Source organism: Mya arenaria, chromosome 7 (genome assembly GCF_026914265.1).
Source record: "Mya arenaria isolate MELC-2E11 chromosome 7, ASM2691426v1".
NCBI lineage: Eukaryota > Metazoa > Mollusca > Bivalvia > Myida > Myidae > Mya > Mya arenaria.
The window spans coordinates 11,242,329-11,257,472 of NC_069128.1; the positions used below are offsets into that span (position 1 = coordinate 11,242,329).

The 15,144-nt window shown below is 36.9% G+C and overlaps 1 protein-coding gene across 5 annotated transcripts in view; it reads right to left on the bottom strand.

Annotated features, from left to right (window-relative positions):
* LOC128239958 (uncharacterized) overlaps positions 1-15,144 on the bottom strand; it is a 133,265-nt gene that overhangs the window by 79,483 nt on the left and 38,638 nt on the right. For all 5 annotated transcript variants that reach the window (XM_052956426.1, XM_052956424.1, XM_052956423.1 and 2 more), the window contains exons 43-61: positions 14,678-14,796; positions 14,107-14,322; positions 13,439-13,668; positions 12,652-12,892; positions 11,901-12,092; positions 11,215-11,379; positions 10,367-10,648; positions 8,771-8,992; positions 7,552-7,899; positions 7,018-7,106; positions 6,291-6,441; positions 5,609-5,791; positions 4,951-5,078; positions 4,372-4,516; positions 3,663-3,809; positions 2,702-2,935; positions 1,783-2,034; positions 1,057-1,161; positions 623-820 (exon numbers count right to left, since the gene is read on the bottom strand). In XM_052956426.1, the coding sequence (XP_052812386.1) occupies positions 623-820; positions 1,057-1,161; positions 1,783-2,034; positions 2,702-2,935; positions 3,663-3,809; positions 4,372-4,516; positions 4,951-5,078; positions 5,609-5,791; positions 6,291-6,441; positions 7,018-7,106; positions 7,552-7,899; positions 8,771-8,992; positions 10,367-10,648; positions 11,215-11,379; positions 11,901-12,092; positions 12,652-12,892; positions 13,439-13,668; positions 14,107-14,322; positions 14,678-14,796 (3,647 nt within the window). The remainder of the gene's footprint in view (positions 1-622; positions 821-1,056; positions 1,162-1,782; positions 2,035-2,701; positions 2,936-3,662; positions 3,810-4,371; positions 4,517-4,950; positions 5,079-5,608; positions 5,792-6,290; positions 6,442-7,017; positions 7,107-7,551; positions 7,900-8,770; positions 8,993-10,366; positions 10,649-11,214; positions 11,380-11,900; positions 12,093-12,651; positions 12,893-13,438; positions 13,669-14,106; positions 14,323-14,677; positions 14,797-15,144) is intronic.

Sequence of the window (15,144 nt, forward strand, 5' to 3'; positions counted from 1 at the left end):
TTTGTCTCAAAAAGCCTAGTTGTTGTTTTTGAATTATTTTTCATTTAAAAGGATAGAGGCATATTCTTTTAATCAATTAAATCAATTAAGACTAATCTTTTCATACTGAAAAATCTTTAAACTTGAACAAACAAACAAAAATAAGTAAAGTGACAGTTCACTATGTCAAAAACTAAGCCTTTTTTCTTTTAATGTTTTCACAAGTTAATGGGTAACTACACCATAAGATGAATCCCGAATGAAATGCAGACTGTCAGGATAAAAATTGGACAATATTCATTAATATCACGCCTCCATCATAAAAGACGCAATGCCATTGGTCCAAGACTAGTCAACCGGTGACCCCATATTTTTCCATATTGTTTGACAAAATTTATATTATACCAAAATGGCGTCTTTTTTCCGATTCTGAATATTCTGAGGAATAAATGAAACACCCAAACGTGTAAACAGGTTGTAGATGTGATAGATACATTACAGAGTTAGTAAGTGACCCAACATGGGATATATGGGGCGCATGAAACCATATTCGGGTTCAAACTTCGCTCTCACATATGGTTTCCTTTGCCGCATTTATCCCATATCGGGTCACCTACTTACCCCATAACTTATAATAACTTACCACTGGTTGCAGTCATGTTGTAGTATGGGCAATACTGTCCAGCTGTACATATATGACAATCTGAGGCCACGGTATTTTGGGTGCTTAGGCTGTAGGTACCAGGGTCACAAGGGGTGGGGACGGACACTCCTTCCAAGCAGTAGTGGCCCGCCGGGCAGAAATTTCCGGTGGTTCCGTCAACTGGCTGATTGTTCACAGCTGGAATTCATAGTATTTCATATAATTAATCCATATAGCCTATATATGCAATTAAAGTGAGAATCAAAGTTCATAATAAAGAGCATTCTCAGTTGAAAGAATGGTTGCAAAAAAACACAGCCAAATTCAGACTTATTTTTAACTTAATTGTGATGAATGCTAGAAGCCGGTGACTAGTACCATACCATTACCTTAGAATGATGGAGTATGAACTATGATCAGAAAAGAACTCCTACCTTGGAGAACACAGTACCATCCGGCTGTACAATTGCCCGTGGGTGAGGCGAGGCCTTCTGTCTCACAGTATTTGCCAGGGTCGCACCTTTGTGGGTCAGATGAGTCTGAAAATGAAAGTAAGTCTTGAATGCACTCAATTCAACTCAACTTTATTCTAATATAATTTAAGACAAAAAAGTAGTAATTCATTGATGTCAGCTTCAGAACAACCTTAAGTACAATTACTGTAGATGTTTCATTTCATGTATTTGGACTTGTGCTTCCAATTTTACAAATGTAATCTGAAAAGAACTGGAATCACGCAGTCGGATCTGTTTCCTGTACGGAGCGCCATCATTTTTCTAGTAAAGGGTTCCATGTCCTTGACATTTGACCTACTGACCCCAAAATCAATCGGTGTTGTCTACTGACAATGACCAGTGTGCATACTTAGTCTGAATATTTCTACTAAAAATCATAATTAATCAATTAGAAACAAAGCTGTGACAACGAAGCAGACAAAGACACTATCGGAAAAAGTTATATCTCAATGGATGCTTCGCTTCGCGAGCTATAAAAAACGATGCTTGTAATATTTTTCTGGGCCTGTATCACAGAAGCATCTTAAGAAGATTTTAACATATTTCATCTGAAGTGTAAACTTTGGAATAATTTATTTCTGGTGTATATTCAACATTTTAAATCAAAGTATCTTCTACCAAAATGACCTGTTTTTGATAACTTACTGGCAGGGCAGTAATATCCGGCTGAGCATCTTCCACCATGGGTGGTCGTGTTAGGGCTGCTCGATCCTCCAGAACAATACCACCCCTCGTAACAGCCTCCTGTTGGGGCATCATTACCCTTACCCTCGCAGTACTGGCCTCCCGGGCAATCAAGACAGTCAGTAGAGACGGTCCCTCCTTCGATCGGGTTGTATGTGCCGGCTGGGCATTTGTTTGCCGTTGCCACACCAGTGCCAGCGGGACAGTAGTGTCCTGGCAATCAAGGAAATAAATAACATTATTGACAACTATAAAAACAGGCCTCATTCAGGGCAGTATTCAACAATGATCTTATCCTTAGACATGTCTCAGTGATTCCATTCAGCCTATTGGTCAGCTAAATATACAGGCAAAAAACAAGTTAGTTACTAATCTTAATTTTAAGTTCAATCTAATTTGCTTTTGCATATGCCCCCAGACCAGCCTTGAAAATTTGTAGAGATGGTCTCGCCTTTGACCAAGTTGTTTGTAACTGCAGAGCATTTCATCGCAGTTGTATGTGAGAAATTTAAGTGGTCGTAAGAGGATATAAATATTTTGCTGTTCAAAAAAAGGATTTTCAGTACAAATACAAAATCAATCCCTGTTCCATTTAATCTCCTTAAAATGAAATTCACGTCATTGATCCAATTATCAGAGCTATCTTAGAATACTTGAAACCTTCTATGATATAATGTGGTATAATTTTAGAAAATGAACTTATAAATATACAAATTGTACTTTAGAATACAACCAACATTTTCAGCAAATGAAATTGCAAAAAGGTAATCATTAAGAACTAGGCTTAGTCATTAAGAATTTCAACTTTCACAGGTGTTCACACACATTCTTTATCATTGAAATGTTACTTCATGCAACCTAATTGCTTTGTAAAACTTACCAACTGGGCATGGTGTACTCGCATAATCCACCGAAGCAGCGACACAGTAGTAGCCCTTAGGACAAGTTGTACATGTAGACTGTCCTGTCTGGTTACTGAAAGTGCCAGCAGCACATGCATCTGGAAGATCAGTCCCTGTTGGACATTTGTGCCCCGTGGTGCATATTCCGCCAGTTCCTGTGTTTGTGGTCCCGTCTGGTGTGGGTGTGTCAACACCGACAGTGCAGAAGTAGCCTAAGGGATGGGAGATAAATCAATAATTGAAAATTAATTGAATGATCATTGGCAAGACTTTTTTGAATGAAAAAAAAGAAAAGTAATAAGGTTGCATTGAAATCCTGCAGCCTTCCTACTGTAAAGTTCAAACTATGAATCGATAGTGTTTGAAGATTGACAATGTTTTTTTTAATGAAAAAAAAAGAGAAAAAGTAATAAAATTGCATTGAAAACCTGCAGCCTTCCTACTGTCAAGTTTAAAATCAGTGTTTTATATATTATGGATTTAAAAAAAAATCTACAATAAAATGTTTACAATTATACCAAATAACAACTTCCCATATTTCAGCAGTCAATATCGCAAGGTCTATTTAAAAAATATATATATATATATTTCTAATATATATATTTCTATTTAGTTGATTTTTCATTTTGACAAACTTTCTTCTGAGAAACAGAAAACCCTACTCTGGTAATCTTGCTTTGAACATGAACCAAATAAATTATTGCTTCTATCAGCTATACAATCTCCATCAGCAGCAGGAGTCTCATACCAGTTCTATACTGGGTCATACTAAAAGTCTTGTAAAGCATAAATTTATCAAAATCTCAAGATATGATGTCAGTACATGTACCAATAGTATAAATGGCGGCGACATAAGTTTTTGAGTCTTACCCCATTCCACAGTCCTAACTCGGGTCGTAAGTGAAAAGCATTATTAAAATATCAAGTAAATACACTTACCAGCAGTACAATCGCCATTGACAGCAGTATTAGCAGTCCCTGAGCAGTATTTCCCTGCGTCACACTGCGTGCACTGAGTCTCGTTCCACAGTCCCAAGCTCGGGTTGTATGTTCCAGCAGGGCAATCCTGCCAGTTGAAACCCGTACCTTTAAAAGACAGTTGTATTAATAAATGAACAGATTTTTACTATTTAGTAAGCTTCTTTGCACAAAAGGCATAACAAGAAATGGTTTGTTTCCCAACAGACCTGTTTATTTTCCACCTGACATTAAATCAATATGATTATTGCCATCTGAGACTTTTTTTCTGGCTGTTATATTTTTTCTTTTTTTGCATCATTTCTTTTTTCGTGAAGGCACCTAAATGTATTGTTTTCATTGAGCGCTCTAGTAAACATTTTGGCATTTTGAAATGTAACAATGATATTCAGACCCCAGTTAATACAATGTTTGTTTGTCCCGAACATTCTCAACCGAACAAACATTATTTGAATGACATATTTGTTAACCGATGTTCCATGAAGTTGTAATTTTAGTCAGGTTTAAAATGTCATATATTTTAACAAGAGTAAAATATAATTTACAAGGCCATCAACGAAACCCTAGGTTTAATTTTTTTTTTTTTTTTACTTCAAACTGAAGGGTTTCTATCTTAAGTTCTAATGTCAGAAATAACCACACTAACTTAGAAAGACAAAACTAAACATACCTTCAGGGCAGTAATGACCTGCTGGGCAGTCTTGTGCATTCAGCGAGGCATTCCCGGGGCTGACAGGAAGACAGTAGAATCCTGCGGGACAGATGTCACATTCCGACATGCCATTGGTACTTGTGTATGTTCCCGCTGAGCAGGGCTATAATTGAGAGCATAACATGTATATTATAGAAAAAACTCAAGTTTGTCAATTTTACACCAAATATTTTTTTATTATATTTAAGACTCAAAATTAGATGAATATATTCTATTTTGCTATGAATATATATAGCAAGAAAAAGGCCATGAAAATAGCTGATAAACTTGAATTTCAAATCAGTCATCTTCTGACCATGACCAATGTGTATACCAAGTTTGATGACGCTACACAAAGATGTTAGAAAATTAAATTGATTGGAAAGTGCGATTACGTTGATTCTGGACAAATTAATCCGTGTATGTCAGCCAGGCTTGCAAGCGATCTAAAAGCTTTGCATGGGGCTCTTCAATGGACTAATACAGCCTATTGATATCATAAAATAAGTTTTCCATTTCCACATACTGAAAGAAAAACAGACCTTATTGAAAACTTACCAGGTATTCATCAGTCCCGTTTGGACATTGCATGCCCCTGGGGCAGATATAGTGAGGGGGGTTGGGCACAGTCAGTCCACCTGGGCAGTAGAACCCGCCCCAACATAGTTCTGTTGCCTCGGTTTGTCCTTAGTTAAAAAAATAGGAGCATCATTGGTTGACAAGTTACCAAATTAACATGAGCATAACAAGGATATTCAAATAATAACTGCAGTCCAACTCCGTTGGCTCTAACCCGCTTGGCTCGAATACCTCGTAAGCTCAAATTTTTCGCTGGCTCAAACTAGATGTCAAGCACCAATTTCTTTATACTGAAGGTAAACATTCTATTTTGGCTCTAATTTTCCTAGGCTCAAGGTATTTTCGCTGGTTCAATGGAGTTTGAGCCAATGAGGTTCAACTGTATTGTTAGTGTTTTCTCAGTAAGTCATAGGGAATAACTCAACAACCATTTATGGAATAGTCATGATTCTTGCAATGCATATGCATATAGTGATAGTGAACATCTCTACAACATTTCATGCAAATGTCGTGAATCCATAACATGCATTTTAATCACTGAATGGCACCCACCTTCAGCCACCTTTCAAAATACCGAGCAAATAAACTATTGACATACCAGCATTCAAAATACCAGGCAAATGAAATGTTGACATACCAGCAGTTGGACAGTAGTAACCACCCGAGCATTCCTCACAACCGCCATCTGATGTCAATCCAGTCACATTGGAGAAAGTTCCGCTACCACAGGCCTCTGGTTCCTGGGACCCGGCCACACAGAAATGGCCCGCGGGGCAGACAATAAAGGTGGCAACATCAGCTGACTCTGGACAGTAGTAGCCTAGAAAAGAAAAGAAGTCATTAGATTTAGGGTAACTAGTAAATATCTGAAAATTCAATAGATGAGCTGAGTTTGGTGTAGCCACACTAACAGTCATTGAGTTTGAAAAGTTAAAATAAAAGGGTTCTAAGTGACTTTAAAAACGAAACGGTGCTATAGACTGGAACTCTGGAGGGATTAGCAATGACCCTCAGCATTGACCTCAATTTCTCGAAACTCCTTAAGCTTTACAGGCTAAGTAACTTATTTCAATTAGCCAAAATACATATTTACATTAAATTTTATTGAATAAAAAATGGTTTATTGTAATTATCAAAAAAATAATTCCTATCAGTATCTAAATTATAAAAACTTTTAAAGAAGTAAATATAATGCAAATTGTTGAAACAAAAAAAGTGAGCTTATCTTAATCCTGTAAAATGGGACTTCAGAAGTTTCGAGAAATTGGGGTTTATGGTGTATTGTCACAAGTTCTAATCCCCTAAAATGAATGTCCTACCTGCAGTACATTTGTTGGTGTTAGGTACAGATGTCATGCCATAGTTTGGACAGTACTTTCCTCCTGTACAGTTCTTACAATCGCTCTCGGCTTGTAGGCCTGTTTGATCATTGTATGTTCCCGGAGGACAGTTTTGAGGGGTCGTCGTGCCCTGAAAGATGAAAAAATATGTTAAGATTTAGTTAAGTTTAGACAGTATTATCAACATCTGCAATTCTTACATTCACTCTCAGCCTCTTATTTCATTTGTATGACCCAGGCAGAGAATTCTGGGTAGTTGTCATGCCCTGAGACTTGGATTTATACAAAAAGGAGCAGTTTGTATTTAAGTATCCACCAGTATAGTTGTTACACTCACTCCCAGCTAAAATCTTGTCATTGTTTGTTCCTAGTGGACGCCTGTCTTTAAATACTCACAACCATTCAAACAAGGAAAATATGTAGAAGTCCTTGACATTGAGTTGCTTTTGGATTAATATCAATTATTGTAAACTATGATCTAAAGTAAATATTTAGTATACTAGAAAGCAGTAATTTCCATTGGAACAGTGCCCCGGCTTGGAGTTTTACTCCCTATATCTAATACATCTTTGCATAATATTCTCACCAGTAAAATCTTGGTATTATACCTGACAACAATAGTTGTGGGTGGGACAGATGTTGGCATCAGTGCCCCAGCTTGGAGTTTTACTCTATATATTATTTTCAACAGTAAATCTTGGAATACCTGAGGACAGTAGTTGCCGGTGGTACAGATGTTGGCATCAGTGCCCTGGCTTGGAGTTTTACTCTGTGCTCCAGTTGTACAGTAGTAACCTAAAAATAAAATTGTTCACTAAAGGAGATGGCAACTATACTTGTTCTTAATAAGGGAAATGTAAAGTAATAGAATTCTCAAGTGAGATTCTTTTGAAAATCTCCCTCAATTTGGCTGAGATGTTGAAATTTTAATCTTTAAAATAGTAAATGTTTTTTTAAGAAATATTTTAATTAAACATGCAGCCTGTTGCTTCATAATATGTCACGAGAGAGGAAGATCGAGACCATGATGCACGTACATGCACAAGATTCCCGTTTGACTTGAAAACACAGACGGGTACCAAACTACTTAGCTACCCTAGCAGCCCGCGACTACCTGCTTTTTCGGCTAAAATAAATATAATCATTTATATGCAGAAATAATTATTATTTAATAGATTTTTACCATTAAAATTGTATGGGAGTCATAACCTTTATAATAAATTTGCATTAATTATCATACCTGCATCACATGGTCCCTCTGGTTCACTTAACCCAGTCTGGCTACAGTACATTCCCCCTGAGCAGGCCTGGCACTCCGATGATGCGGTCCTGTGGGTAATGTTGCTAAACGTTCCCAGTGGGCACGGGAATTCCGTGCCGAGAGTCGTGTTTTCAGGGCAGTAAAATCCTTGCGGACAGGCAGAAGTGTTGTACAGGACGACAGGATCTAAGTTGTTGTCACAGAAGTATCCAGCCGGGCAGCCCTTGCAATTCCATTGGCCAGTTTCGTCTTGGTATGATCCTGATGGGCATCGAGCGGGTGTGAAACTTCCCTCGAGACAGTAATGCCCCTGAGTACATTCAAGCCCTGAGGAAGAGAAGTTTTCATTGAACGATAACATTAAAGCTGCACTCTCACAGATTGATTGTTTTGACAATTTCTTTCCTGTTTTTTGTTTGTTTGTATTTTTTGACTTGAATGAGCAATTTTTGTGTAAATGTCTGGGAACCAGTGATTTAAGGCTGCTGGCAAAAAAGAAAAGACTGCATATTTCTGTTCAAAAATTGATGTTCAATTGTTAAAAGTTTAATTGATGCTTTAAGAAAAATGAAATTTTCAGCGTTTTTCCAAACAATTGAGATCTGTTCTATTGTGAGTTATCTTATATGACTGAATTGAAGACATTGATGCCAAAATCAATTGATTCTATGACAATTTTTTAATAATTGTTCAGAGTAAAGTCAGTGCATAGTATAATGGGCTTAATATAAATTTCAAGCAAATACAGTGTATCAACATTTTTGAATTAACCAATCAGCACACAAGAACCTTAAGTCATTAACTGCTTATTCGTGCTGTATGAGGCTAGTGCTTAAAAAAACTAGGTTTGTCCCTGTTGTTTCCATGTATTATCAAAATAAAGAACATTTCTTTTTGTGTTAATCACCTCTTTTCTAGACAAAAAATACCAATCATCACTTTTAAAGAAAGGTTCAACATTTTTTCAGGCAACATAGACAAAGATTGAGATTTGATTTTTTTTTTTTTTTTGTTCTAATAAAAAAAATACTAATCATTACTTATTAGGAAAGGTTTAATATTTGTTCAATGCAATGTAGACAAAGCTTCTTATTTAAAAATTCATTTTGTTTTGTTCTAATAATCACTAAAAGAATATTTTTTTAAATGCAATATACAGAGTATAAAATATATGTCAAATTGGTAATTATAAACACACCTGTAGGGGTGGGGTTATCCTGGCCTCCTGGACAGTAATACCCACGGGAGCAGTTTGCCGTAGGAGCTGACAGACCAGTCCCTGAGCAATAGTATCCTGAGGTGCAAGATATACAGGCAGAGGAGTTGTAATTTCCTGTGCTATCTAGGTATGTTCCGGCAAGACATGCAGTTGGGGATACGCTTCCTGCTGGGCAATAGTTGCCCGTTGGACAGATGTTGCCTGAAAAATAAAACAAAACAAGTGATTGCAATTTGCATTAAAAATTTCAAAAACACCAAATGATTTGTCTGCAATTACTTGATAGAAATTTTGATAAAAGTCAGATAAACAATCCCCACCTCCCTTTTTAAGAGATCAAGTTGAATGTTTTTTTTATAAAAGATCATAAGCCATTCCAAAACAACACCATTCCTTTAAATATAAACACAAAATGCTCACTGCAAAGATTTAGTAGACAAAAATTTGGAAAAAAAGATCCTTTTCATAATTATTGGATCAAATGCCTTAAAGAGCTAAAAGAGCTAATGATTGTTGTACAATTACTTTGGAGTTAAATATACTGATCATGTCTTAGTTTAAAGGTAAAACCTACCTGTAGTTCCATCTGGACTGATCATGTCTTAGTTTAAAGGTAAAACCTACCCGTAGTTCCATCTAGACTGATCGTGTCTTAGTTTTAAGGTAAAACCTACCTGTAGTTCCATCTAGACTAATCGTGTCTAAGTTTTAAGGTAAAACCTACCTGTAGTTCCATCTAGACTGATCGTGTCTAAGTTTAAAGGTAAAAAAAACCTGTAGTTCCATCTAGACTGATCGTGTCTTAGTTTTAAGGTAAAACCTACCTGTAGTTCCATCTAGACTGATCATGTCTTAGTTTAAAGGTAAAACCTACCTGTAGTTCCATCTAGACTGATCGTGTCTTAGTTTTAAGGTAAAACCTACCTGTAGTTCCATCTAGACTGATTGTGTCTTAGTTTTAAGGTAAAACCTACCTGTAGTTCCATCTAGACTAATCGTGTCAAAGTTTTAAGGTAAAACCTACCTGTAGTTCCATCTAGACTGATCGTGTCTAAGTTTAAAGGTAAAACCTACCTGTAGTTCCATCTAGACTGATCATGTCTTAGTTTTAAGGTAAAACCTACCTGTAGTTCCATCTAGACTGATCGTGTCTAAGTTTAAAGATAAAAACCTACCTGTAGTTCCATCTAGACTGATCGTGTCTAAGTTTTAAGGTAAAACCTACCTGTAGTTCCATCTAGACTGATCGTGTCTTAGTTTAAAGGTAAAATCTACCTGAAGTTCCATCTAGACTGATCGTGTCTAAGTTTTAAGGTAAAACCTACCTGTAGTTCAATCCAGACTGATCGTGTCTAAGTTTAAAGGTAAAACCTACCTGAAGTTCCATCTAGACTGATCATGTCTTAGTTTTAAGGTAAAACCTACCTGAAGTTCTATCTAGACTGATCGTGTCTAAGTTTTAAGGTAAAACCTACCTGTAGTTCCATCCAGACTGATCGTGTCTTAGTTTTAAGGTAAAACCTACCTGTAGTTCCATCTAGACTGATCATCTCTAACTTTTAAGGTAAAACCTACCTGTAGTTCCATCAGTAGGATTGGACACAGATGCCTCAGCCGTGCAGTAATATCCATCCTGACAATCTCCTGATGTGTCATTAAGGTAATCAGTCCCGCAGAACTTCCCGGGTGTACACGGGGTCATCTGGGTCGATCCCTCAGGGCAGAAAAACCCGGCCGTGCAGAACCCGCCACCTGCTCCTGTTGGTATTTTCGTGCTAGAGCCACCATCACAGTAGTAGCCTGGGTCGCAGAGACCAGTTGGCATTGAAAGGCCTGTTGTTTCACAGTACATTCCCTCTGTAAATAGATACAATAAATATTAGAATACAGGTACTAATAACAGAGCAATATTTGGATATCTTATAGCTAACTGGAGCTGTCACAGGAATGATTAATAACCCAAATGCTGCTTTTCTTTGAAAAGAGGCCATAACTCAAATTATTCTACAGTTCACTTCCTCCTATCATGCTTAAATGATGTGTGTTGTTTGATTTAAATCCACCGAGTAATTTAGATGTTACACTGCTGACAAGAAAAAGCAACCAAGGGCAATAACTCTGTAGTAAGATAGAGTTATGGTTCTTGTTCACTGCAATTCCTCTCATTAGCCTTACCATTGTATGAAGTTTAATTAAATTCCATCCCTTATGTTACAAGTTATGTTACAAACAAAAAAGGTGATAAAGGTTAATAACTCTGTAATAAGCTGAGTGCTAAATATAAAAGTTTATATACTAGATAAGATGACTATGAGGAACCTGCAGTCCTTCAATTGAACTGCTTTCAAAGTTGATATTAGGCAGTGCAGCCTAAAAAAAATGGTGACAATACATAATCTTATGACATAAGAGACAATCCTTACCTGTACAAGCAAAGCAACCACTGACGTCCACCTTGTGGGTCCCGTTGTTAAAAGTGCCTGCCGGACACGGGGCCTCATACGGTTCTCTGGTACCAGTTGGGCAATAGTGGCCCTCGGGGCAGGGGAAGGCTGTGTAGTCAGAGGTGCCATCAGGACAGTAGTAGCCTTAAAATGGAAACACAGCACATAATGAGAAATGTGGGATGGAGGAACGAGTGGTATTCAATGTTTTAAGAATTGCATCTCATAAGCAGGCAATTGTAGCTTTTATGAAATACTTTTAAACTTATCTCTGTTTCAAAACTTGTCAACACATTTATCAAAATGTCAAAATCTAAAATATAAGCCTCACCAGATCTCATCAGACTCGACTCATTTTTACACTTTTTAGACATGTAGTACACACATTCCAAAGGCATTACCGGCAGGCCTTTGATGTTCCAAAATGTCTGACAGTTTAGCAAGCAAAGGTGGATATGGGTGGCATTTATACCATGATAGCTTAAAGCTTCAAAAACATTGAAATGCTTGATTCTTTATCAAACAGCAGTGTATTAACTTTTTTATGAAAAATCCCAATTGTTTAGCAAGCAAATGCGGATTTGGATGGATTTAACACCATGGTAAATTAAGCTTCAAAAACCTTGAAATGCATGGTTTTTTTTTATCAAACAGAAGTGTATTACCTTGTATACAGGTATCACATGTAGCCTGTCCCAAGCTGTTAGCATAAGATCCATTCTCACATGGAATATAAGTGGGGCTAGCCAGGGGGCAGTAATTTCCTTCGGGGCAAATGTTGCCATCTCCCGTATTAGACCCATTAGGGTACTGCATGTCTACTCCCGACACACAGTAATAGCCTGCGGCACAGTCACCTGAAGCAGATAAATAAAATCATGATTTGACATGTCTCTTTAGGGCACCTTCAACAAAAAATGGGAAGAGACCTGGCTATTTTACATTTGGGAAACATTAACGCTTAAAACACTTTAAAAATTTAGGATGTTAATTGTACTCATTTATTCAAAATAATGGAAGAAAAACAAAAATAACTATAAAATTATTACAAACAATGATATTATTTTTTATAATTTTCTTTAATTTTTTGGAACCAAATGTCTCAAAACTTGGAAATAATATCCTTTTTTCAATTGGCAAGTAAACAAAATTCATCCTCTGCTAAAGAAGGTGAAAAAACCCTGCTACAGAAATAAGCTAAAATGACAGGTTCTCAAAAGAACCATACTCTAATAATTGACATAATTATGCAAAGCTCAGTGTTGTTGTTATTTAGTAATAACTTATCTGTACTTCAACCTAAAATATAACTGTAAGAATACTCATTGGATCTAGTTGAAACATATTCCATTACAGGGTCGCTCCTTAAAAGTAGTTAACATGTAGTCATAAAAACTATTACTCTGTAACCTTTACCTGTAGGTGCAGTAAGATGTTCCGTTTCACAATATTTTCCCGATTCACACGAGGTACACTGACTCTGCGTCTGAAGTCCTGTTGTGTTACTGTAAGTTCCCCGTGGGCACGCCTGCCAGTCAGCCCCAGTTCCCGTGGGGCAGAAATATCCAGCGGGGCAAACAACCCGCATCCCGATGGTCTCGTCACAGTAGTAACCCGCGGGACAGGCGTTACACTCTTCTGTATGTGTGGTTGGTGCCTATACGATTGTCATTATAATATAATACTCCTTCAATAACTCACTTTTTTGTTTTATTTCTATATTTTACACAATTCAAACAATCATTGATGATTCAGCATTTACTTTAGTCATTTTAGTCATTTTAATAGACCTCACCATAAGAACAAATGATCATTGATGATTCACCATATGCTTGATTCATGCTTTTATTCCCCTCAATAAAAATATATGATTATTGATGATTCACCATATACTGGAATCATGCTTTTATTTCTTACTAATATACAGAACAAATGATCATTGATGATTCACAATATGCTTGATTCATGCTTTTACTCCCCTCAATAAAAAATATATGATCATTGATGATTCATCATATGCTTGTATCATGCTATTATTCCTTACCATAAGAACAAAATATTAATGATCATTGAGGATTGGGTATATTTTTGATTCATGCTTTTATTCCTTACAATAAGAATAAATCATGATCATTTATGATTTGGAATTAACATTATTCATGCTATTTTTCATTACAAGAAGAATCATCTTTGTTTCACTTACTTCAGTGTAGTTTAGACATGGCAGTGCCTGTGCAGTTCCGTTCGGACAATAGTGACCAATGGGGCAGAAGGTTTCATTGGGCTGCTGGTATATCGTTCCTTGAGGGCAATAGAAGCCCGCTCCGCAAAGCCCGGTGGGGGCCTCCAGACCTTCTTCAAGACAGAAATAGCCGCCCGGGCAGGGATCACATTCTGACTCATACATTAGGTTGGTCTGATTGGAGAAGGTTCCTGAAATGGTATGAAGCAAGCTATGTAATTTTTTCATCAATTTTATATTCATTCCGTTTCATCTTAATGCCTAGTAAATAAGGTTGTTACTACCATTTTTGTGTGAATAAAAAAACATTGCCTCATCAAACAATTTCCTCAAAAACATAATTGCATGTTTTTCAGGTATTGTTCCTTCAATATTTTCAAACCTGATGTTAGAAACCCACATTTGACTTAAATTGAAAGTCCCTTGCAAAGTAATATACACAAAAGCACAAATGGCAATTGCAAAACAAAGGGGAGCAAACCTTCTAAAGGACAGAGTGTTCATGTTGCTGTTCAATTGTCGCAGTAATGTCCCTTTGTTATTAAAAATATAAAGGTCATTTTCACCAAAAGAGAAGTAATAATGCAGAAGTTAGAATGACATTTTCTCAACTAAGGGAAGTAACTCACCTTTGGGACAAGGTGTTGGAGTTGCAGTTCCATTGCCACAGTAGTGTCCCTTGGTACAATCAACTTCAGTGGGACTGGAAGAGCCATTTTGACAATAGTAGCCGGCGTAACATAGTCCACTTGGGGCTGTCATGTTGAGTTCACCACAATACTGACCGGCTGGACAGTCCGTACAGTCGCTGGAAGCGGTCAGTCGTATATTGTTGGAGTATGTACCTGGAAAAGAAGGAGAGAGGTATACATATTAGTTTTAATCTCTTTTATCCTTACTTATCATGTATGAAATTTTATGTCTTAGTTTAATGTCCTTACCCCGGTATATACAATTTATATTGTTTGAACAAAAAAAAGCAAATTTCAACACACTTTTAACTTCATTTCAATTTTGATGGAGGTACTTTGGACTTTTTCTTACTCATTCATTTGGTAATTCAGGGGGTCTAAACTCAGAAATAGGGTCACCATTGCCATATCATTGTTTATATTTAGCCTGAGGTTTAGTGCCACCCAAAAGTTTGAGTGCAACGCCAACATTTCTTTGTTTTTTCCACAAGTCATTCAACGCAAATACCTGCAGGACATTTCTGTGGTTCACTGGTTCCCTGCGGACAGAAATGACCAACTGGGCATTCATAGGCATCGCTATCCTCCATTGGGGTACCCGTTTCAGCTCCCTGACGACAATAGAACCTGCAAAACAAGTAAACAGAACCTTTTAATTAAATCTTTATGTCTAGACATTAAATTGCATGAAGCTAATGAAGAGATATCCAATTTGCAAAGCTTGTCAATTTTGTACAGGTTTAAAGCAAACTTATATAAATGAGTTTTACAATATATAGCAGGGGCGTACCCAGGATTTGATGTTAGAGGGGCGTTACTTAGGAGCGTAACCTTTTGACTTGTGCCCCTAAGTAAGAACCAAAATTTATTTTTGGGAGATGTTTTTTTTAGTTAAGCATATTTTATTACTTTTTTCCCCTATATTGAAAAAAAAGTCAACTTGGACAATTTTAATGGGGCACGCGCCAGGTAAGG